Source organism: Vipera ursinii (assembly GCF_947247035.1).
Source record: "Vipera ursinii genome assembly, chromosome: 2".
NCBI lineage: Eukaryota > Metazoa > Chordata > Lepidosauria > Squamata > Viperidae > Vipera > Vipera ursinii.
The window spans coordinates 270819971-270846428 of record NC_139513.1 but is presented as its reverse complement, the minus strand read 5'-3'; the positions used below and the strand labels follow the sequence as shown (position 1 = coordinate 270846428).

Genomic DNA, 26458 nt, shown 5'->3' with positions numbered 1-26458 from the left:
TCCAGGCGCGTCCTTCCTAATGGCCGAGAATCTTTATGATTTCATTCTCCGCCGAAGAAGGACCGCCTACGTCGCCTTCCCGCTCCAGCTCCAGACGCCCTCGAGTCAAGAGACTAACACGCGGGACATTAAACCGGGCATTAAACTCTGATTTGTTTTTGACGAGTCCCAGAGAGGGAGATGCGGGCGCGCCAGACACTTAACTACTGTTTGGAGGTGCGAGGGTTGAAGATTTATGAGGAGTAGCCACAACATTCGGGCGGGGAGCGGGGGGTGCGAAGGGGAGGGAGCCTGTTCGCGTAGGCGCCCAGGGGCAAAGGCGGCACAAGGGAACGGCTCCGTGCCGGATTAGAAGCGTGGCTCGCTGGACGTCCCAGTCCCTACGGGCTGTGGGGATGCCGTCGCGGAAACTTCTCCGCAATGGCACCACGCGGCACCTTCCACCTCGACCGCGGCATTTGGGAGAGCGCGAGGGAGAAACGAGGTGGGATAGTCTGGGTCGCGCCTCTGCCCTCCCTCGGGAGAGAAGCGAGGCCGTTGGTTTGCTACTCGGGAACAGCCCCGGGAACCCTCCTTGCAGGGAAGAGTCTCGCCCGCGTCTCCGCGCGTCCAGCCGCCTGGCTTGCGGCGGAGGAAGCGTTTCTCTCCCTCCTTCCTCTTTAAGCCAGGGAGCCCTGGCTTTTGGGTTCCCCCGAAAGCCACCACTTGGCAGCCAGCGCAAAGCCACTTCTTCCTTCCCGATCCGCTAAGTGCCAAAGCCCCGGCGATCCTCCTGTCGATTTGATCAAAGCAGCGGCGGGGGGGGGGGAAATGGGGGGGGAGGAGGTGAGTGGAAGCCACTGGATGGACCCACGCGCGTGCGCGCACACCTTTGGAGACAAACAATCGGAAAAGGGATTCACGCCGAAGTTTTTTAAATCTCCCCCCCACCACCCGAACACGCGCGCGCGCGCGCGCATATACACACCCTCCTCCTTCTCTCCCTCCCTCTTTCTCCCATACTTCCCCCCCACACACACACACACGCGCACGCACACACACACACACACACATTAGGAGACCGCCCACCGCAGAACTAAGACCCCATTCGATTTAAAGCGAGGCAGCGTTCAGAGGCTGACATTCATTCAATAGATAGAGCGATCGTAAGCAGCTGTGTGACGGGCGTGCTCTTTCTTTCCGTCGCCTGACTCTTGCCACTCGAGGTTGCGTTCGTCTCTTTCGCTGGAGGGAAGTTAATTTAAGGATGTTAAACCAGAGAATGTTTCCGGGCATGGTTTTGTTCCTGATGTTTTTCTGCCACTTCATAGAAGATCAAACAGCACAAGGTAAGATACAGTTCACACGTTTCCCTGCTGATGTGCCTCGATCTAGCTCTGCACGTCCTACTTAGCCCTCTCCCTTTCTAGCACACCCGACGCCTTTGCCTTCTTCAATCCGCCCGACGCGTCTGCAGCTCCAGTCCTAAACTCAAATAGAGCTTCCCGCTGAACTCTCGGGGGTTTCCAACTCGAAAGAAAAGCGCTTAGGATCGCTTTGCGCTGGGGGCTTTCGGGGAATGCGGAGACTAGAGAGAAGGAAAATCCACGATTCGCTGGAGAGAGGATCCCTCTTCCCGTCAGCTTTATCACCTTCATCACCTTCTTCTCCATCATTAGCTCTAAAGGGCTTTCTGAAAAGCTGGCGTCGCTGTTGCCTGGCTTAAACTTCCAGCATCAGCCAAGAACTTTTCCGACTTTGGCCACCGCGGAGGTTGCATCCTGCCTGTGATTTATCCGCATATTTACATTTCTAAAAAAAAAAAATCACTGAGGCTGCTTCCTTCTACGGGTGCAAAATAATCTTCGCGTTATGGCTCGCAAATCCGGGCGCGGGTTCAGGGGGACGGAAAGAGAGCAGAAAAGAGATGTTAAGTTCGGAGGATTTTCTTTATGGCCTCCTCGTTTCACGCCGCTCTGGGAATGAACTTCGGAGGGCTGGGTTTCACAATTCCAAGCCTGACTTGCAGTGGCCATCTAGACGAGCCCTTCCAGGATAAGTTCCTCCTTCAGTCCAGTGGAACTTGCTTCCAGGTCAGCCAGTGAAGGCTTGCAACCTTGGGCTTCTTCGTTTAAAACACAGTAAACGAAACCCACATTTTGGAAACTGAAGAGAGTCTCCTCCGCCCCAGTTGGTTTGCGTTGTCTGTGAGGGAGTTAAATGACATTTACGCCCACAATTTATCGTTGTAGCCCATCCATAAATTTATCTTTCCTGTTACAGTATTGTAACTTTAAGCAAGTAGTAATGGAAAGAACTTCCTAGCTGATAGACGGGTCCCTTGGTACTGCTGATATTCCTGCCGCCGCCACCTTAAAATGGGTGGATTTGGGGCGTGAGCTCAGAGTCGGTTCTGCCTGGCATCCTGTGGTGTAAAGAAACAAATTCGATTTGATCTGCATTGGTCGGAGGTCAGACTGATGATTCACGAAGAACTGGCTCCAACAAAATTCTCTAGATTACCTCAAGGAATAGGAAGGAGAGGTCAGATCAGTGTTTTGGGCTCTGTTCCCACAGTAATAGACAGACTCAACAAGGTGGCTGGTGTCAGTGTTGCGTGTAAGTGCGCTTGTGTTGCTTTTCTCCATAAAGTCCACCCATGTCAACTTGTCTATTCCACGTCCTTCTGTGTTATCCCATTGGTGGGGCTGCAAATCGCTGCTGGCGTGCGTCTGCGGAGTTTCAACGCTCATTCCCCCAACTGCTTTTTCCTCTTTGCTTTGCTTTGCTTCCGAAGTAGGCGAAATTCAAAGATTTCGAAAGAGCCGCCTCTTATCCTTGCTAGCACCAGGCGCTCGTTATTCAATCCTCCATCTCGGGATTGATGGGGGTGGGGTGGGGGGCAGTTGTAGTGAAATTTCTTTTTTTTTTCTCGCACACGCACACAGATACACGCGCTTTTTGATGCTCCAGATCTATTTCGAGACCCTGCCGTGCACAATTAACCCCTCCCCTCTCTGAAATTGCTGGCAGTTGTCTACCTTCCCCGGGTGGAATAACAAGGCGTGGAACGGGTTTGATCAAGTTGTTGAAACAGGGCTTCCGTTTGATTCAGAGGAGTAGCTTCAGGTTATGAAACGGGACAAATAAAAGTAAACAGTCTAGTAAAAGTCAATTAAACCCGCACGTGTTATGTCTGGGTCGCTGGTAACTGACACTCAGCTGGCTGCGTCTCCCTCTCCCTCTTTCTCTTCCTGCACTAGCTGGGAATTGCTGGCTCCGGCAAGCCAGGAACGGTCGCTGCCAGGTCCTCTACAAAAACGGCCTCAGCAAGGAAGAGTGCTGCAAAACAGGGAGGCTCACCACTGCGTGGACGGAGGAGGATGTCAGCGACCACGTGCTTTTCAAATGGATGATTTTTAGCGGAGGGGCCCCAAACTGCATCCCCTGCAAAGGTGGGCACTGCTTAAAAAAAATAGTTGGATTCTTAGAAGGGCTTGTAAGTTAATAGATGAAGATAGAAAGCTGCTTCAGACTGACTTAAGTATCTTGGTTCATTAAATCTAGTAATGCCTTTACATAGGCAACATTAGATACAGAGGTTCCCTAGCTCTACAATTAGGAATGTAGTTTCAGTCCCTGAAGATGTGAAGCTACATTGCTGAATTGTTTCTCCTCCCGTAAGAAAAGGATAAGCAAGATTATTTTCAGTGCCAAGGATTGTACATAAAGCATACAAAATCAACTGGCATGGATGGAATTGTGCTTGAGCATTTCTTCTCTTCATCGGAAACCCTAAAAGTGGAGTCAGATAAAAGCGTTTATTAGAATGTAGGACTCTGTGTTACATCAAATTTAGTTATTAGGCTTCCAAATTAGCTATCTCTCTACAATGAATGGTACTGGCTGTTATAATTTTCAAGAGTCTATCTAGTAACACTAGTTGACTAGTTGATCTAAAAAAAAAAACCTGGGCTGATCAGAAACAGGATGAGAAGGGATTACTATTTGGATGAAGGGCTACCAAACAATGCCAGAGCTGTAGACTAGACTGGGAAGCAAAACAGAACAGAGCCTATCCAAGGAGACAATGTATTGTTGTCAAGAAACCTATCCAAAATGTTTGAATTGTGTTCTACCTGCCCAACTGGAAGAAGACCTTCCTCTCACCTAAGCTCACAATTCTGCATGGAAAGAATGTGTGCAACTACTTAGCCCTAATAAGAAGGTAATTTGAGTGGAATGTTTTCTCCTCCTTATCATAACTAAGGCTATTTCAAAGTACATATTTCCCTCCATGGCTCAACTTATTGAAAGCTGCATGACTTGACCTGCTCCCTCATTCTGGTCCTTGGTATGCTCACACAGAAAGGTATTTTGTCCTCACTCAAGTTATACTCCAGGTATCCTATTTCTGTAGTTTATTATTTGTGATGTTCTTAATCACTAAAGTCTCTGTGCTTTTTAAGTTTTGTAAAGCAAGCTTTTTAACAGGATTGGCTTCCAGCTGCGTCAGATAGCTTGTTGTAAGGAGAGGGCCCTGCCCTCCAGAGGATGATGTAAAGAAGAACCCTTTACCTGCATCTAAATGCACTAGCATTTAAAACAGATTTCAGACCTAGCTGAAATACAGAATGGTGTGTATATGAGAATATTATGATGTGTGTGTCCTTGGTGCCAGCAGGGTAGTACTGGAGAGAGCTAAGAGATGATACAATGGAAATGTAGTTCCCAATTCACTTAACTTGGTCTGGTGAGCGCATCTTGAGCAGGATACTTTACTAAAAGTAAAAACTATGAATTGCAGCCAAAGCTTTTTACCCTGCAACCTTGAGAAATCTCTGCTCCAGTAACCTTCAGCATGAGGGATGTTAGAGAACAAACTCAACTCATGTCAAGGGCATCATATGAGCAGAGATGTTATTGCACTGAATGATGGGGTAGATAGGGGAGGTGGCTGAAACAAAAATAAGGCAGCTTTGGTATCCTGTCTTCCAACTGGCATACAGCATGTTTTTAAAATTAGTCACCTTGACATATACAGTACTTATCAGTGCAATGAGAGATTATTCTATCTTTTCAAAGTCTGAACTCACACATTTTACTAAGTCATAGTTTATTGAACAAACCAAAGTTGAGTTGGTTTCTCAGCCCTGACATTAAGATCTGTGTACTTTAACTCCCCTATTTCCCCATGCTACCTCAAAGTTGTCAAGAGTAAGAAACTCTGTTCTAAAACATAGCTTGCACTTCATAATATTGGATTTGTACAACATCCTGAATCAAAGTCCAACAAACCACATTATGCTAATGCGAAGTATGACCTGAGCCAAATTATATTTAGAGAGATTTTAAACTTTAGTTGCTACTACTCTTTTTGTATATAAAATTGCGTAGCACTTCATTGCAAGTTAACAGACTAATTTTCTAGGGAGTCGCTGTCATTATTTTGTGACTCTAGCACAGGGGTCTTCAAACTTGGCCCTTTTATGACTTGTGGACTTCAACTCCCAGAATTCCTCAGCCAAGGTGCCTGGCTGAGGAATTCTGGGAGTTGAAGTCCACAAGTCATAAAAGGGCCAAGTTTGAAGACCCCTACTCTAGCATCACTGCAGGGATCATTTGTGCAATTTTCATAGCCTCTTGCAAGCTTCCTACTCAGAAAATAGAAGGCTTCTGTCTTTCATTGCATTTTATATTTTTGCTGGAAAAGTAATGTGAGTCAACAATATTCTCATGTGTGGCCAATGAAATTGTGATGGGAGTTTTAGATGTTATTAGACAATGTTTATGGATTGTATTTTGCTTGCCCAACTCTTTTCTCTCTGTTCCCTTTCCATTTCCTCTTTAGAAACCTGTGAGAATGTGGACTGTGGACCTGGGAAGAAATGTAAAATGAACAAGAAGAACAAACCTCGGTGTGTCTGTGCTCCAGATTGCTCAAATATCACATGGAAGGGACCAGTGTGTGGCTTGGATGGGAAAACCTACAAGAACGAGTGTGCCCTTCTGAAAGCCAAATGTAAAGAACAGCCAGACCTCGAAATCCAGTATCAGGGCAAATGCAAAAGTATGTTTACAGTAACCCTGCTTTCTTAATCTTAGAATCTGGGATAGAAAGCATGTATAGAAAAGCCTGTAAACCATTTATTTTTTAGAAAGATTATACGACCAAGTGAGAAAACAGGTTGTGAATTGTGTTTGCATTCAAAAAATAATAACACAAAGGGTTTTCTAAACACAGATGATGGGATGGGCAGGTTTACCATAGACATGTCAAACTTGGTGCGCCTAGATGTATGCTTTTCAATTCCCAGAATCCTCATTGTAATTTCACACTGACGGAGGTATTCTGGGAGCTGAAGTCTGCATATCGAGAGAATGCCTAGATTGGAAAAGCCATTCCTATAGAACAGGCATGTCAAACCTGTGACATCACACAATGTATCGCGACTTTTTCCCCATTGCCGGCAATGGGGTGGGCGCGGTTTCAGTATGATGCATCTGGCCCACAGGCCCGCAGTTTGACATGCCTGCTAGAAAACCTATTTATATTTCTGCAGCAAGATAAAGTAGAAAATCCTGAGGTGACTAAATTGTATCATACACTTTCTGCAATTCTTTTTTTAAAAAAATGAGGAAAAATGTTAAGAGAGTTGCTCCTTGATGAATTAGCTGCCTTTTCACTTGCAAGTAAATTGTGTCAGAGCAGTGGGCTGTCTAAGCCAGCATTCAGTTTCCAGAAATGTCTCATGGAGGCAAGTAGCGAACACATGAAAGCAATAATAGAATCTTGACCACATTTCCAAATAACTGCCTACAATATTGGATATAATTCATAGCCACCAAGATGGTACTTTCTGATCATCTTAGTTGTCCTATGTCTAATACCTCTTTGAAGTCATCCAAGTTGATGGTCGCACTGCATCTTCTGGCAGGGGATTCCATCATTAAACTACAAAGGTGAAGAAAAACCACAGCCAAGAATACAAATTTGCAATCTTATGCCAGTTCTCAGAAAGTACACAGCCTATTTTCCTTCCTATTAAAGTTGGAAAGGAATCTGTGGACTTAGTGAGACTGTGGTCCTGCCAGTGAGCTACGAGTCCTTCCCATTAACTTGCAGCCTTGAAAGTGTTTTTCACATGCCAGTTTTAGATTTGGAGGAGGCATAACTAGCCACGTATTAGCATGAGAACCCCTTCCTTGGAGGTCTTCCTGATTACCTCCAGATGCTGTGAAACAGTTTGGAGCAGCTGAAACTACAGCTTCTCATTCTTGTTGGCTAGGGAGTAGGTGACAAGGAAGCGGAAACAGCAAACTGGACAATGACAAGCCATTGTGACATTGACAGTGGGCTTCTTCAAGGTTATGCACTTTGACAGATGCCAAATCCTAATGCTTTTTCCAGGATGATAAGAAGAGTTACTATGTTGTAGATCACCGATCCCAAGTCCAGGACCTTATAATTACTAGGTCATCCATGCAGCAGCTAGAGTATAAGCTAACTGGAAATTCAAAGATTGCTGATCCAGCTGCCTTACTTTAATGAAAGCTTTTCAGTTTTTGCTATTTGTGTCGATTCTGATAGCCCAGATGCCCCTATTGTTCACATAATGTTTTCCCTACTATTTATTTCAGAGACATGCAGGGATGTTTTATGCCCAGGCAGTTCCACATGCGTGGTTGATCAAAATAATAATGCCAACTGTGTGACATGTAATCGGATTTGTCCCGAGCCAACTCTACCTGAACAGTATCTCTGCGGGAATGATGGAATAACATATGCAAGTGCCTGTCATCTAAGAAAAGCTACTTGCCTGCTTGGAAGATCCATTGGCCTAGCCTATGAAGGAAAATGTGTCAGTAAGTACCACGGAACAAGAGATTACTGCTCTATTTTTAAAATGAGAGGAGATACACAAAGGGGAAAGTTTTTCCATCTGATGAGGAAACTTTATTTCATAGCACAAACTTATAGTTCAGTTTTTTTTTCCTGGCTATTGTTCTCAAGGAACATTTTAGTTATTGTTTTCAGATTCCCCCAGGAAACCTCAGCAGAAATTATAGGATCCTTGACTTAGCTCAGCCACTGGAAAGTCTCAGACACATGATGTGGCATGGCTAGATACAAATCTTTCTTGCCTTACCAGAATAAAGCCATATAAAGCAGTTGATTATCTTCTGTCAGAATTAAGGGGCAAATTACCTTTTAAATCCTACTTTAGCAGTTCAAATCCATTGCCTTGAAGCTGAATTGTTATCAGTTATTTATATAACTTATTTGCCCCAGAAACCACTGGCTCTTACCTTGATTCTTGGAATTGTTGCTTGGATTGCACCACATCTGGAGGGTCTCACAAAAGGGAAGATGGAATGTTATGAGAGAAATGTAGGTTCCTGATCTTAACATGTCACGCAGGGGGCATTGAAGATAGGGATGGCCCAAAGGGCAAGTGGTCTTCCTTTCACTACACATATAGGTAGTCCTTGCTTAATAACCCTAACTAGGACTAGAATTTCCATCAATCAATCAGTCTTTAGGCAAAGCATCATGTAACTCTACCACTTACTGACAATAGTTCCAATAGTTTCAGTTGGCAGTTGTTAGCCAAAGACCAAACCATCCCATGTTCTGCCATGCTGGATTCCACTTCAAACCTCCCCCCCCTGCCTATCTTCCTATTGCCGCTCTTTTGGCCACTCTGCACTCTGCAACCACCATCTACCCTTGCTTTCTCCCAGCAGTCCCAGCATCACCATCTTCTGATGAAAGTGCCCAGCCAAGGCAGCTGCTGGACCTTGGAAGACCTCTGTAATGCATCAACGATTTTTCCAGGCTTTGGGGAGACTTTGTACAGCACCAAGTAGGCCTTGCAATGTCTTGGGTGGTCAAACAGCAGAGATGGGGAGATGATAAGTCAGTGGGGGGAGCTGCAGTTGTTAATAAGGATGGGCTGTCAACTGCCCAAATTTTGATCATCTGAATGCAGGGTCATTGCAACAGCCAAAATATGAAGCACCAGCTGTAACTACATTTTTTTCATCACCTTCATTACTTTGAATGGTTGCTGAACAAATGCCTATTAAGGGAGGACTGCCTATACAGAACCTGAGCAACCAGGGATTAGAATTGCATCTCAGTACTGGCAATGGGATAGCTTCCCATGCCACTAGAAGGTTATTTAAGGTTATAGAGGAGGCTCCATAGTATAGCCAAAGGATCTACATTATCTGACAATTTTATCAGAATAGTGAAGCTGCAATATTATGACACAAGATCCACCTCTTACAAACATCCATGAGATGTCACAATATGTGTACGAAACAGGCATAGCTTGTATTGTGGCATTACAATGCTTGTTTGTTCTCTGTGCTACCTGTATAGGTATCCGTGAGTACAACTTTGTCCTCTTACATCTGCTAGAGCTGATTAACTTTCTCCTACTTAAGGATAGGGCCAGCCTTCAAAAGTTAAAAATAATGGCGAAAGTAGGTCACATTATACTTTTTTTTTCATTGTTCCCAATTAAAAAAAACATCCACAGGGTAACTAATTCATTTTGCTTAATGGTAAAGGTAGTCTTCTAAGAATCAAAAAACGTTAATTGTTTCCCACAATTGTTTTCACTTTCTAACCTCAGCAGAAATGGGCAGAGTAAGGAGGAGTCAAATCAGAGCAAGTGATTTGATCTGATAGACAGGTGGAGAAAAGGAGCACTGCCAAATAATATTGTGCAAGAATGAAATCAAGGCAATTTACGTAAAGGTCTCAATGGAGAGTAAAGCTGGAAGAAGCCATGTTACCAGATAGTGACAGTTTTAGTTATACTGTGTTAGTGACCATAAGAATGAAGAATAAACTAAAAGAGAAATTTCTTTCTTCCAAAGTAATCTTATTAATTAATGCTGTTAAAAAATAAAAGAGATGATAAAGATGAAATATTTATATATCATTTCCTGGTGTTGAAAATGTGGCAGTGGTAATAGGGGTCGTTAATCCAAGAATTATGCATGAGGATTTGGATACTCCAGATGCTGATGAGCTCAAATTCCTGCTGGTTTGGGCTGCTGAAAGCGATGATTCAGCCACATCTGAAGGACGATATCCTCTGCCATAAATTCCATTGGTGTGATTATCTTACCAAATTGAAGAGAGTAACTTACTAAAAGCCCCTTAAGATGAGTGAAAGTCAGAAGCAACTTTGAAATTAGAAGTTTTCTGATTATAGCTCTATCTCTTATTGGCACCAGCTCAGGGAATAGGAAAAATCATACTGCTTATATTCTTTTGCTTGGCCCACATGTTCTTCTATGAAATGTTACTTCCGGTTTTAAAATGACCAATTAAAACAGAGAAGGATAGTTTGGTGAGTAAGTTAACAGATCTGATTTCAACCCACTTTATCTACGGAAAACCACTTGCATATTTTTGCCAAGAGAACTCCCCGGATGTGTAAATTACCAAAAGTTGTAATCTCTTTATGTGCCTATCTCAGATTATAGACAGTAAATTACAAATATATCATTATGTTTATCAAACACAGATTGATCCAGTAGCATGTCTCTTTAATTAACAGTCTCAAGCAGAATACAGGCTTCTCAAAACCAAAAGAGAAGATGTAGGTGCTGTTGAAAGCAATATTTAGGATAATATAGCTAAACTACAGTTCTCAGAATACTTTAGTGTCAATTGTGCTGACTAGGATTGCTGGGGAACATTGTTTAGTAACTTTTGGAAGGCCACAAGATCCCTAGTCTTGAACTGATAGCAAAATCCATACTTCCAACTTTAAGCAATATGAAAATTCATAACGTTTCTCTCTACTGTGTTTTCCTTAGTTTTGTACATCTCTCAGAAACCACTGGAGCTGGACAGCCAATAAATATAAATAAATAATTAAAAGTAATAATAATAGTATTAAGCCAGACATGTCAAACACAAGGCCCGGGGGCCGGATCTGGCCCGTGAAGTGGTTTCATGTGGCCCGCAAAGCCATCCTGGAAACAGTGAGGGAACGGCCCCCACTGCCTTGGCCCTGGCCCAGAGACCCTCCTTCTGCCAGAGACCCTCAGATCTGTCCCACTCCTGCCCAGGCCCCCATAGGCACCCTTGATGCAAACGATGTAGAGCTGGCCACACCCACCCAGTAGGCCATACACACTGTAGCCACGCCCACCCAGTAGGCCACGCCCACCCTGGCCATACCCACCCGGCCCCCTGAGGGCAACTGCAATGCTGATGTGGCCCTCAATGAAATTGAGTTTGACACCCCTGTATTAAGCTAATGTTAAGGCCCTATAGAAAGCAAAGGGGGATGACTTTGACAGAAATATGCAAAAACTGTTACCTAGGCAAAGGGAGCTGAACTTTTCTTTAAATCATACAGCAGGGGTGTCAAACTCACAATGCCACGTGACGTGTTGCAACGTATCGCGACTTTTTTTCCATTGCTGGCAATGGGGTGGGCACGGTTTTGGCATGACGCATCCGGCCCGCGAGCTGGCAGTTTGACACCCCTAACCTAGAGACAGAGATAATATTCTGAAGCTACTCAGGGAAATGCCTCTCAAATTCAGTTGAGTGTAAGAAGGAGAAGCAATAAAGTACAATAAGTACAATAAGGCTTGCAAGATTGATGTCAGCTCTACTAGATAACCCAGACCAGGAAACTGATTCCAAAGGATGACTAGAACTATATTTGTTTGAGATAGGCTATAATAACAGAATCTTGCACGTCTGTTTTATTTCCCCTTCCTTATTCTCCATCTATTTTAATAGCTCCTGATCCACATATTTTTGGCCACTCTTTAACTCTCATCAGTCACCTTCACTGATTTCTGTTACCTCTTTCATTTCTGTTCTGCTGAACAGAAATTGTTTGACTGGACAATATAACCTCCAGTCCACTGAAATGCAGCCAGAGCAATATGTCAGAAATGACAAACCAGGAATGACAAACATTCTTTCCCTTCTTTTGTTCTCTTATGGCTGCTGATGGGGCGGCAATAAACCCAAATAGGTTACCCAAAAGATTAGAAATGAATCACTCCCTATCACGATCTCAATAATGTTTCAGGATTGGGTTTGCAAATATTTCAGCTATTTTCCAGAAATGAATGAAGTATCATGATTTTTTAAATAATCCTAGTTCAGCGTTAGGTAATTGAGGTTTGGGATTTTTTTGCATAATTTATATTGACACTGGTTGATAGACATATTCCATTTTAACCAGTTATACTCAAATCAGGTTATTTCATATTTATAAATCTGCATGTTCTTTCATATTTAATAATAGCCATCTTTAATTTATTATAATATTTTTGCCAACACCTAAAATGTCTAAAGTTCTGCGTCTTTGTAAAGAGATGTATTTTATTGCTGTTATTTATACTGAATTGATCTAACTTGTCTTCAGTGATGGCATTATATAGTCAAAGCCTACAGGCCAGATAAAACTATTACACAATCTCTGACTGGCTGACTTATTTAGGAATAAGGAAAAAAGTAGATGAGTTAAAATAATTCCTAATAAATAGTAGTAGGCAAACATGATAAGAAAAAGTAGATATTTTCAAAAATTGCTACTTCTGACTTCAAATTATTAAAATAGAGGTGGGGGGGAACCCTGGCACAGCTCTTGCATAAAACAATCCATTCTACATCTGCCACATCACAGCTACTTCCTTGCTATGGAAAAATGCTATTATATACAAAATTATATTTTAAAAACTCATAGGAATGCACTCCTTGGATCCAGAAGGATAGAATTTGGTCAAAAAAACTTTCCGCCAAATCTAGTTGACAATTATTGAAGACTAGTCTTTGGCCATGATTCCACTGGAATCTGTGATACTTGTGAATACCAAGTCTTTGAAGACATTTTCTGACCACATGGCTTAGGATTCAGTTCAACTGGATTCCAATGGAAACATTTTGCTAGGCAAGAAAGCTTAAGAAACACACATTGGATTGATCCAAAACCACTTTTCTCCCTTACAAATAATAAATAACAGGTCATGCATATAATGGACATCTGCAAGTACTAAAATCATGACCAAACTTAATCTTCAAAACTGTATCAGCATCTTGAAGTGGCTTATACATTGATAAAATAGAAACAACAAATACAATCATTTTCCACTAAAAGATCAGAAACATCAAATTACATTTGGATTAAGACTTGATTCCTCTAAAACAGGTCTATAGAATAATTTCCTTTGAGTGATCTGCCAAGCCAGGAAAGACATTCCACAATGTAAACAGTACCATCAGAAAAGTAAATGCTGCATAATTTAAATATCATAACATTAATATAATTATTCTCCAGGTGATCTCCTGCCACATTAAATATTAAAGTTCAGGTGCAACTATTGCATGGGTTCTAGAGGCTATACTCAAAGGTTTTAGGGACCAGGTGAGACCCTGAGGATTCAAATTGAATATTTCTGAGTCTACATCTAATTGTAATGTAAGCAAGCATTTGGACATGCACACAATTACACAAAAATACACAAACAACCTATTTCTTTGTGCCACAAAGAAGATTATTGTTCTCTTCACTATGACAAAGAAGCAAGAAAGCAGTAAACCCTAACTGATGTTTGATAATTTGGGAAGGAAGGAAGCAAATATAGCAAACAAGAGCCCCAAGGGTTTTGTAGTCTGCAACATAGGCACAGGTTATAGGAGTTGCTATCTGTGTTCTAACATGCTTCTGTGTTCCTTTGATTTTAAAGGAACAGATTTAAATATATGCCTAACTTCCCCATTTAAATAACCTACTTTTTAAAATGCTCAACACTGATGAATCATATCCAGTTTTCCAAAACAGTTGTGCTTTTACAACTACTACTCTTGAATCATAGATTCTAGGTTAGTACTGCTAAACTTAATAGAATGATTTTATAGACTGATTTTTCAAAAGGCTAATCTATCCATTTATTGCCATTTTTCAATCTTCTTTTGAATTCAAAATCAAACAAAGTGTTACATTTGTAGTATTCTTGTATTAATGTTTGTGTTTGTTGCATGAAATGGTATTATCAGAAAGAGAAAGAAAATAAGTGGAGAGGCCCCAAAGCCTTGATATGTGAGGTGCAACTTTCAGTGTAGTGAGATAAAGTCAATAGCCATTCACTAGATTATTCATAATACAATCTTTCTTAATTTAACGCTGATCTTTGTTATCTGACCCTCATTACATGACAGATAGACATTATAAATGGCTTTTTCTATAATATCATGTTATAGTCCTTTGGATCCAACCCTTGAAGACCTTGGAAAGGCTATTTCCAGAAGTCCCAATCTCAATGACCTCCAAGATTTTGGAGAGTTGTTGCCTAGACCAGTGTTTCCCAACCTTAGGAACTTGAAGATGCGTGGACTTCAACTCCCAGAATTCCCCAGCCAGCTATGCTGGCTGGGGAATTCTGGGAGTTGAAGTCCACGCATCTTCAAGTTCCTAAGGTTGGGAAACGCTGGCCTAGACACAATAGGAAGGCACCAGTTTCAGAAGGCAGATCTAGACTGTAGCCAGTACACTAGGATATCTGATCATGATTTTTAAAAAAGGTCATTTAGCCATCTATTTTTCCAAGAAACAAAGCATTTCTTCCCCGTTTGCCATACTACATGCCTTTCACTTTAAAAAAACTGTTGTTTTTTTTAACTGTGAGCACTGACATCCAAGATCAAGTGAGCTTCAACAGTTCCTGTGCACTATGCAGTGTAGGGAGATCTGTTGACTAGGAGCTTGGGAGACCAATATTAAATAAGGAATCATGTAGATAAATTCTAAATGTCTATTCAAACTTAACTCTTATTGTATTTAGTGACCCTGGCTTAGGTGACAAATACTGAAGACTGGGAAAATTAATAGGTTGGCTCCTGACACCCTAAGTCCTTTCTTAGGTCAAAGAGTAACACAGAAGTCATGCCATGTATATGCCATTTTTAAAAAGTATAACCATGTATGAGAACTAAATATCAGCTAAATATTATAAATATTATAAATGGCTTTTTCTATAATATCATGTTATAGTCCTTTGGATCCAACCCTTGAAGGCCTTGGAAAGGCTATTTCCAGAAGTCCCAATCTCAATGACCTCCAAGATTTTGGAGAGTTGTTGCCTAGACACAATAGGAAGGCACCAGTTTCAGAAGGCAGATCTAGACTGTAGCCAGTACACTAGGATATCTGATCATGATTTTAAAAAAAGGTCATTTAGGCATCTATATAAATATCAGCTAAATATCAGCTCTTCAGACTAAAGTAGTTTTGAATGATCAAGTTCCAAGCTTGCTACAGCCTGATCTCCCTCTCTCTCTCTCTCTCTCTCTCTCTCTCTCTCTCTCACACACACACACACACACACACACACACACACACCACACACACACACACACAGAGAGAGAGAGAGAGAGAGAGAGAGAAAGGGAGAGAGAGAGAGATGCCAACAAAAGCAAAGAAATCATCAGCAGAGAGTAGACAAGCTATTTCAACTTTTAGGAACATTCCTGCCATTAGATTCATTAAATCTGGTTTCTGTAAGCAGCATGCTTTTTGTGTGCACATGTCAGATAAACACAATACACAGTACTCTCAGTTACCTTGAGCCGCAAGATATGCATAAAATAAAATTGATAGTTCTCTACCAGTTTGATAATAAAGTGCAGCCCTCCATCAATCCACCCTAAGAACTCTGATGTCAAGAACTCTGAGAGTATATATTGCATTATCACTGTCACTAGGGCAGAAATTAAGAAACAGATTTTCCAACCATTTTTTAAAAGAATTGCCTCCAACTGAAATTAAAAGAAAGGAATAAATTAATTTCAAGCCAATGTAGATGTCTGTTTGGGCAAATGTTTTTGGTTAAAAGGACCATCCTATCAGGCAAAGAAACCCAATCAACATTCCTTTTGTTCCTTTTGTTAAAGCTGGATTTTTCCAAGGTTTAATTTTTTTAGTGTCAAAAAGAATAAGCCTTTGAGGCTACTGGTCAGTACAAGATGATTGTCAACATTTTATTTCCCATCAGAGGTCTCTCCCCAACTTAAGGCTGGGAAATATGTTGATTTGCATGATTCTTAGATAACCCTCCCAAGTGTTGTTGGATGGTAGTTTTAGTCATACTCACTTAAGTCCCATTAATTCTGCTGATTCTACATCAAGCATGGCTGGAATTCAGATAATACTACTTATACCAGCAGGGAATAGGAAGATGTTTAATATTTTCTGCTAAACTGAGTTCAGAACTGGTCTTGGGTACTATGTGTCTTGTCTTGAAGGTTGGGCATCATTTCTGCAACACTACAGGTGTTGTCCATAGAGCTTGCAGTCACAATGATTTTGCTTTTCAGCTGAAGAATTCAACCACCTTCATAAGCTGTCTTTCCTAGTAGCACCCTTGACCCTATCCTCTACCCCAACACTTGGTGATAATTCAAATTCTCCACCTTTGCCTTTCCTCTATTTTGGGGGGGTGGAATTCACCACCCCCCAACATTTTTGAGAGCATTGTTTTCCTTTTGCTCTTTTAACCCTTAACTCTTCCCATTTTTCTTTTAATGAAAACTCTTTATAGAAGCCAAATCTTGTGAAGATATCCAGTGCAGCACTGGGAAGAAATGCTTGTGGGATTCCAAAGTGGGCAGAGGACGGTGTGCCCTCTGTGATGAGCTATGTCCAGAAAGCAAATCAGACGAAGCTGTCTGTGCCAGTGATAACACCACTTATCCAAGTGAGTGTGCCATGAAGGAAGCAGCCTGTTCCCTGGGTGTGCTATTGGAAGTAAAACACCCAGGATCTTGCAACTGTAAGTGAGATTTTTAACCTTGCAGGAACTTTAATCTTCTGAAGGCAAACAAACAAAAATCCTTAGAAATAGGTGAGGATGGAAACCTTTATTAAACAGGAAAGAAAACTATGCATTTAGTGAGATCTTATGTAGAAAGATTTATGTATTATGCAGAAATCTTGTGCTTGATGAGAAGAAAAATCAGATGTTTGGAGGTCCTTTCTCTTTTTAGGGAAGTGTCTAACATCAGAAAGTTGCCTTAAATGCATCTTCCTAGCTGTTTCTTGCCTTCCGTTAATATTGTTTGCTTGAGTGTGCTTTGCTGCCTGCTTTATTAACACATGGCTATAACATATTTGTTCCCTCACCTCAACCCTTCCCAAACTAGCTTAACCCCTAACCATGTGGGCTGCTATCTGCTCACAATGGCCTCTGAATGAAGGACTCAACAGCAGTTTAAAAACCTAGAACACAAGAGCACTTTTTATCTAATTTCAGGAATCTGCCAAATAAACCTGAGCCATTGAGTCTCCAGAACTTGCTGCAGTTATGACTTCATAGATTATGTAACACACACTTTACACATACATGCAAAAAAAAAAAACACAACACCAAACCAAATCAAAGCCCACAATCAACTTTATTGTATAACCACAGGTGCCAAAGTGCATCTCACTGCAATCTACGCTTTAAAAAACATGCCACATCGTATTTTGGCTATGCAGGGGGCTTTGAAAACATGCACAGACAGCTTCTGCGCTTTGTCATCCATATTTAAACAAGAGCTCCCCTGTATTCTCCTATCTAGCCATCAATGAAGATCCTGAGGAAGAGGAGGAAGATGATGACCAGGACTACAGCTTTCCTATATCTTCCATTCTAGAGTGGTAAAATTTCCATCCCTTTTGAAACAGCCATTGGGCAAGAATTACAATGTCCATACTGTACATAAGTGTATGCTTATTTATTTGGGGAAGAAAGAAGTATACATATAGTTGAATCTTGTAGACATTTATTTATACTGTGTCATGTTTTATAATTTATACATTAAAGAAGTCTGATTGACTGTACACCTTTTTTTGAAGAAGAAATGTAATCGTTATGGGATGAGCTGTGTTATTTATTGTGAGGTCTCTTGCTTGTAAAGTAAAGCTTTTTTTCTTGTAAACTATAAATCCATTCCTTAGAGCCTAACCCTCCTCCCCAATTACAATTTTCAGCTCCTTATTTCTGCCAATGTTAACTCTCTTCCATTTTAACAAAACTTTGCATGACATTTTCAGTTACATTTTCTATTTATTGTGTTTCCTTCTTGCCAATTCTGTATATAAATACATGATCCCTCGGATATTTGTTTACAAGGAATCTTGACTGACCAAAAGGCGCTGTAAACTGAATTAAGTATATATTTGAGATGGAAAGAGGGAAAGCTTTAACAGAACCTCTTTCCCTGCCTATGTTCTCTGATTGTATCATGTAGTAATAGGATCTCAAAATCCTGAACGTTTATATTGTACTATGAGAATTCAAACCCAAAGATCGGATTATGAAGGGTTTTTTAGTTGTTATGTGGCTAAATGTAAAGAAAGCATTATTTTCTTTTTTTAAGAAAAAGAAGAAAAATGAAAATACATTGTCATGAGCATCAATGTTTTATTAGGTCTGTCCTCACAGATGGTCCTGCGTTCCATTTTTTTAAACCTTCCTTTTGTTTCACATTCAAATGTTAGCAGAATATTGTATCAAAACTTTATCAGTTCAAGTTTCTTGCTTTTCATAATACTTTCTTTTTCTGAGGCAATTTTATATTTTCAAACATGACAAGTTAAATATAAATTCATTTAAATATATAGTTTTGTACTTTTCTACCATGTAAATGTGCAATGTATATAAAAGTTATAATGTGTATTTGTAAATAATTATGAGTGAAAAAAATAAAAAATGGATATCCTTTTCCCCAAACCTGTATATATTGACTTCAATTATTGGTTGGGTTAAGAAGGTTGCCAAGAATGGGTTTTTAAATGTGGGGAGGGTGATTAATGAAGAGGGTATTTAGTATTTGTAAAAAGTCATTCTAGGTTTTGTTCTGAAGGTCCACAATGCAATGTGTCTTTGCCAAATAGTTAATATCTAAATAGAAAACCACCAAATAAAATCTTTTGGATTGCTTCTATTATGGAAAAAGGGTAATATAAATGTAATCATTACATTAATAAGTTGAACATAACTTTTGCTTGGGTGTAAAACATGCAAAGTAAATGTTAGGTTCCTTCAGCATTAGTTTGGACTCCATTGGAAACTATTCACATTCTAGGTGACCTGTGGTGACTAAATGGGAATTATGTAGTACAAAGAAGGAAACAAAGATTTTATATGTCCAAAAACTGAATTTATAGTTAGTAGTTGTCTGGGAATGTGGTAAAAAATGTAGGTTCAATAATTTTAAATCTACATTACTCAATCTTGATGAGAGTAAAATTCTACCCTATTTCATTCTAATGTAAAGGTATTTTTACAATCTAGAGGATTCTAGCCCAGTTTATTATGTTTTCACTATCTCATATTGAAACTAATGAATATACCATTCTCAAGTTGGATGTTGACTTAGGACTAGAAAAATCAAGATTCAAAATCCAAACCACAGAGGAATGTTGTGAGAATACAATCAAAGAGGACAGAATTATGTATATTTCCTTGTTTCTTGGAGGAAGGAAAATACTGTATATAAATCTAATAAAACAACATTATAATATTAGCATTATTTGTGTTTCATTATACCTTCAAAATTTCACTGCAATTTTAAACTTCCTTCAAAATCATAGAACTTATCTCTGTTTCATAAAATCATGAGATTCTATAGCGAGGTATTTTGCCAAGATAATAAAGTTTCTCTCTGACGGACACTGGAATCTTGAAATTGTAATCATACATTTAAGCCTTTTTATTGAGGAATTGCTCTTGTATATTCCTTACATATAGCAATTCTATGAAAATTTAAAATAATAACTTAATTTCATTGGTATTGATGGCCTACAGATGAAAGTATTAGCTAATATTACTGAAAAGCATATGCTTGAGATGGTATTAATTTTTATATCTTATATTTAATCTATATCTCATTCAAATGCACAAGCCAGCAGTACATCTTCATCATCATCATTTTAGCCATTGTCTATCCATTGCAGGATGAAGGCCTCTTCCACTTGTTTCTAACCAATATGGTCCTGAGCTTTTTTTTTGCCAATTGGGATGGCAATAATTGCTGATGTCAGTACATCTTACAATAATTAAATACATCTATATAAATTAGTCCATTCAATTTGCACCTTTTTTCTAGTGTGAACTAATTATTTTACAAATAATTGTAAATAGATTTCTATAAAAAACATACTATGGTCATGGATAAGAAACAGAAAAGATCCTGTTGAATCATAGTAACAGTCCCTGTAATCCAGCATTATATCTCCCAGCTACAACCAACTGAATATCTCTACGAAGCCCATAAAGAAAAATAAAAGTTATTATATTTTTTCCACTACTGATCTCCGGGAAGTGATATTCATAGGCAAGCAGTCTCTGAAATCTGAAGACTACATATACTGTAGTCAGTTCCATTTGGCTTTTTCAAAGCAGCTAAGCTTATGATAATCATTATATCCATTACAGAATTCCTCATGTGTGATATGATACAAATTTTTCACGTTCTTTCTTTCTAGCAGATTAATTTAGAGATGGGTTATTTATGGTTTGCCCATCCTTTTGCAGTTCCTCAAGAATTTTATGACATCGTTTTTATTGGCCACTTCTTTATTGGCCATCCTGCCACTTCTCCTTTACTATCAGAGAGCTTGAAAGCAGATTATATTTTTGAGCACATTTTTTTAGAACTAGTGAAGGATGCTATTGGTGGTATTGCTTTGCAGATCAGACTGCACCCATCACTGGTTACTTACACATCTGAAAATAGCCTCATGGGAAGAACTTCTTTACGATGTCCTCCTGGGAGGTTTTTAAAAGTGGAGGTTTTTAAGAAGAGATTGGACAACCATTTGTCTGAAAAGGTATAGGGTTTCCTGCTTGAGGAGGGGGTTGGATTAGAAGACCTTCAAGGTCCCTTCCAATTCTGTTATTCTATTATTCCTTTGGTATTTAACTGAAGACAGGATGGATCCAAGGAAAGTCAAACATACACATGCACCTCTTAGTCACCTGTTAACTAAAAACAATGCAAGGCTGTCACACTCTAGGAAACACTTTCAAATTATATGAGGATGGGTAGAAAAAATGCAAAACAATGATCTAAGTTGAATGAATGCTAGTGTGGATTCTATAAGCTATAGACAACTAAAATCTCCCCTCAGTGAATGTTCAATCCCCCTTACTCACGCAGTCATTCTCTCTTCCTCTTTCTCTCAGCCTTGCCTAGATCACTGGATTCTGGTGTGGTTAAAAGGAAACAATCCATTCTGCATGCTGCTCTGACTTCCTCCAACAAAAGAAGAAAAAATAAAAACACGAACAAGGATTTAAACTATTAAGAGAATTAAGCGCTTGGCTCCAAGGGTCTTTTTGTTTACCAAGAGATGCTCTGTTGCAGGCTTCTCCAAGCTTATGCCCAGTAATGTGATGAATTACAAATCCCCGACTCCCAAATGTATTTGACTACATATGACCATGTTGAGTAGCCATTTGGGGAGTTGTAATCCAACACATCTGGAGAGTATCAAGTAGGGAAAACTGATTCTTTTCCCAGAAAGGATGTGAGGAAAAGATGAGGCTGCAACATTTGTAAGATTCTTTCCAGACAAAATAATTTGTATTTGCTGTTTAGATGCCACTGGGACCAAGTCTAAATCCAACCAGGGCACTATCTTATAATGTTAATTTGGATTTCATTTAACCTTAGGAGAGTGAATAAGTAAGCTGGGTTATCTTCAGGGTATGAGCTCAGCCATTCGTGCCCTATTTGGGTCCTTTGGACAACAATCCTATATGTGGCTGATTTCAGGAGAAGATCAATGCTTCTTTGAGAAAAACAAATACCAACTGCCTTAAAGAAGGCAAAGTTGTGCTCTCTCCTGCCACTGCCACAAGGGCACAGTCTCTCAGTCCAGCTCTTTTATATAACTTCTGCTTGTCTCCAATCTTCAACTTTGGGGAAATATTTTGGATGCTATTGAGGGGTATGAGAGGATCTTAGATGAAGTGAGTCTGGGACTGGTTGTTCTGGTGGATTAATTTTGTTAAGACCTGAAAGGAGGGACTATGTCCCTTTTGGTCTTGTTCATTACTATTGACCTTAATATATCTCTGGACTCCCTGTAAGGTTTGGGGAATGGAATACTTTTTTTTACAGTGAATCTGCTCCTTCCTGACTCTGCAATTCCAGGCATTGTCATGGGACAAGAGAAGTTGATACTGTGATAATGTTACAATATTTAACAAATACATGATACTTCCGAGAGAGGTCATTTATGCCTCTCTTATATCACCTTTCCAAGACCAATTTGAGATGTAATAGAGGTAATTACCTGCAAGCTGTGATGCACCAAATAAAATGAAACAAGTTAAATCCAAAACAAGTTTAGATTGTTCTTATGAAAACATTAGAGCTCCTGTTTGGTTCCAATGATGGTTGTGCTTCATCTGAAATAGCAACTCTTGAACTGAATGTTCTGTTGAACTTACAGATCTTGCTATTTGTCCCCCTTTCTCCAAGATTCCATAATCAATGGCCTGATGCCTCTCTTAAGAGATAAAGCTAAAGTGTTATCCAGTCCTTATCTGCCATGTTTTGAAAACCTTCTTTCTTCCCTTATAAATACCTTTATATCAAGTTGAATAATTTGATAATTTTAGATTTTGTTTTATAATTGCCTTTAATCTATGGAGTAAGTAATATGCAAGCATAAATAGTAAATTTCAGACATATGCACACATATTCACATACGTGTGTTTATATCCCAAAGCTCTGTAGAGCAGAAATATCTAACACTTAACATTAATGGCAATTAATGTTTCATTCATTCACTCACCCAATAATCTACCATCAATACAAAACCTCTCAGCTTCTGCTGCTTGGCAGATGGAACACAACTGATACAAGCTCTGGATACAAGCTCTGCCCTTTTCAGTGTACAAGCAATGTTGTCCCATGAACATCAGAAGTAGGGCTGCATCATGGCACTACATCTGCCCTCTTGCTGATTTTGATCCCAACTGCATGGACTAATGAAATAAAACACTATCTAATAATACTTCTGCACTTCATACAGCCCCAACATAGCTGACAGTCAGCTATAGAAAAAGTTGAGATTGTACATTGGCCACTGATCTGAGACTGAATGGTATATAATGTACCTCTCTTGTAATCAATCGGATGTGAAGTTGAGGAGGGGAGCTCTTTATCACTAATATGGATTGAGTTTATCATACAGTATTTCACATGGTGTGTCTCATATTTCTTTGAAAAAGGATTGAATACAGATGCGAAGTGAGTAGAATCATTTCAATGCATAAGTGAGACCATGGTTCTTTAATGTCTTTCAAGATTTGCAGTTTGTTTGCTTTTTAATTCCATTTTAGTATTTTACCCAGTTTCAGCATTTTTGTCTTAATTTAGTTGGAATGATGTTACTTATTTGCAGCAATCATGCCATTAAAATTCAGCATTATGGTCAGACAGGATCTGGGGGAGAAGCAAAAACATTTTGCAAATAAGTAATATTTGAAAGCAGCTATATAATTCAATATGATAAATTACAAGTTGAATTCACAGTCACCAGATTCATTCCTTCAAACCCAGTGGGTTGACTAGTAAAATTGAAAATCTGATTAACAATTAATTTCAATTGGTATACACCTTTTCTGGGAAATGAGAAAGCGAAATAGGATGCATTAGTAATCTCTTCCTCCACCATGGCATGTAACTATATTTCATAGAACTACAACCCAAAACAAAGCATTCCATAATCACTAAAGCAGCTAAATTATATAGCAATTGGTAGGTGAAGCTGTGGAGTTTGGAATGGTTGAGTCCCATTATGAGATCAAGTCTGCCACATGTTTAAAGAGATACCGCTCTGTTTCGGAAATGCAAGGAATGTGTGAGACACTTATTCCTACGGGAGACTAGCTGAATGCATAAACAAGACAGATTAAAGGAGGTAACAAAGCTGCAGATGAATTTAATATGAGGTGTCCATGCTAAAATGTATAAACGTGTTAACCTACCAACTGTTCCATGTTGCATCCATATTCATACAGTAATTGCATGAATTTTGCTGGGAAAAACTAAAGAGTATATTGTCCTTTTAGATGCATTTTTATACATTCTACAATCATCTGTAACTTCAAAAAAAAATCACAGCATGGTATTTAAAGATATTTATATGAATATTGAAATAGGTAGCATGAAATGTACCAACATGAAAGCTCTTAGCATTACAAAATATTGTGCAGCTATTCCATCTGGACTTTTTTCTGATGATAACAAAGACAGAGGAAGCAGTGTTTAAAAAAATGAAAAATAAATTCCTTGATGACAAAATCCCAAGAAACTTGTGTCATTGTACACATTAAAATCCAGTCACAATAAGATGCTTGGCTCAAGCCAATTAACTCAATAACCAAAGCCAAAATAATATATATAATAACCAATAACCAAAGCCAAAATAATATATATATATATATATATATATATATATATATATATATATATATATATATATATATATATATATATATATATATTGCAGACTTTACTATATACAGTAGGTCTGTGCAGACTGACTGAGCTTTATCTGAATGATACCTTTTGCATTATGAAGTAATTTACTTCTTTTGTTGAGGGGAACAGAAAATGCAATTCTCTTCAAGATGCTTTGTGTTATTGAGTCCCCACTGATTAGTTAGACTAAATGGAGATTGGTGTAGAGAGAAAGAGAGCCCGGCCAATGTCATCCAGTCAACTTCCATGCCTGAGCCTGAATTCCAGTATAAAATTTTCTTCTCTCTAGTCCTAGTCTAACATCATAATAATAAACTCCTACATTTTATACCAGTATCTATCATTTTTATTCAATGTTTTGCATATAACATATTTCATAATATTTCATTTAGGGGGGATGTGCATAATGATTTTTAAAGAAACCTATTTTATGTCATGAGTATTGCAAATTATATGTTATTTTAATACATTTTGTGCACAGTATTTTTGTCATACTTTTGAGTATTGTGTTCATATATAATTTAAAGTAAATAAAATCTAATCCCTTGGGTGTAGATATCATTTAAAAAAAACCCATGAGTTAGCCCTTAGTGCAGAAGACACTGTGCTGTTCTTTACTGTAGAATTTCTAACTTTAAAATCCCTGTTACAAAGCAACATTACCTCTATAAACCTCATGATGACATAAGCTAGCACAAACTTTTCTTCTCTAGTTTGGTGGCCTTCAGGTATTTTTCAACATAAGTCCCAGCAGTTATAAGGATGCAATTGGAAGGTCCCAGGTTCAGGAACTTTCTTCGACACAACTTATATAGAAAAAATGGAGAAATATTTTGCTTTGAAATGGTCAGTTCAAAGTGGAACACTGTTCATATATGTAGTTATATATCAACGAGCAGACTTTGGTGCATGGTCCCTCACAATGCTCAATATCAATTGCAAAGGGTCAGTGGGACTATCCATTACTGATGTTAGTAGTAGTAGTACAATTAATTAAAAGTGTATTAAATTATTTTTATATATGAAATGTTTGGGTTGGATAAACAATCTAAAACTTCATCAATGCAGTCACTGAGCTGAGGAGTTTGGGGACTCCAACATTAAAAGGATTATTTAAGTGACTGTCAAGATTTTGTCATTATAATAAAAATATCTGTACTGTACCTTTTTATATTAGCTGGAATACAACATTTGGCCCAATCTAAGCTGGGCCTTTCAGTCTGAGCCACATTTATAATTGAGAGGATTTGGGTAGTTTTGTTTTGCTTTCCTTAAATTAACAGAAAAATTACCCTTGTTCTAATATTGCAGTCTACCATCACCACCCTGAAAGTCCTGAATTAATGTGAAGTGAATTTGGGATTGCTTACTCATCTCCAAAGCAAACTGAAATAAGTTATATACAAAACCTAGGCTTAAAAAGAATTGTTTATATTTAAAACTAGATTTTGTGCTCCTTTTTTTGATCTTCACTTCTGCTTGATCCTTGATGCTATAGATGTGCCAAGTATCTTGAGATCGGTGAACAAGAAGTAAAAAAAAAGGCAAGTGTTGTTTAAGTGTTGTTTTTACTTATTTTATATGACTAATGTTCACCCTGGCAGTCCTGGGAAATCTATACCTCTTATTTTGGAAAGCTCTGCCCTGAAAAGATTTCAGCTCCCAAGAGACTGATATGTAGATGAGACATTAAGGAAGATTATAATACCCTGTTATTACCTCCCCACATGCTACTAACCAGCACAATAGCCTAAGAATAGTCTTCATTCACCAATTTGGGTTGCTATTGAATTCATCCTCTTGTTTCAGGTCTTCACACTGAAAAGCCATCACTGGAGAACCTTGTGAGCATTCAAGGATAAGGAAATCTGGTGCTAATTGTGATGGAAGATTTTGAATCCAGTGAGCTGACAGACAAATCACAATGAAGTTAGGATCCAAATT

The 26458-nt window shown here is 39.2% G+C and overlaps 1 protein-coding gene across 1 annotated transcript; it reads left to right on the top strand.

Moving 5' to 3' along the window:
- The first annotated feature begins 1144 nt into the window (after positions 1 to 1144).
- FST (follistatin) lies at positions 1145 to 18736 on the top strand. Its single transcript, XM_083352158.1, has 6 exons — positions 1145 to 1328; positions 3243 to 3434; positions 5831 to 6049; positions 7621 to 7845; positions 16570 to 16800; positions 17591 to 18736. The coding sequence occupies exons 1-6, from the start codon at positions 1247 to 1249 to the stop codon at positions 17671 to 17673; spliced, it is 1032 nt and encodes a 343-aa protein (XP_083208284.1). The 5' UTR covers positions 1145 to 1246; the 3' UTR covers positions 17674 to 18736.
- Positions 18737 to 26458: the final 7722 nt, after the last annotated feature.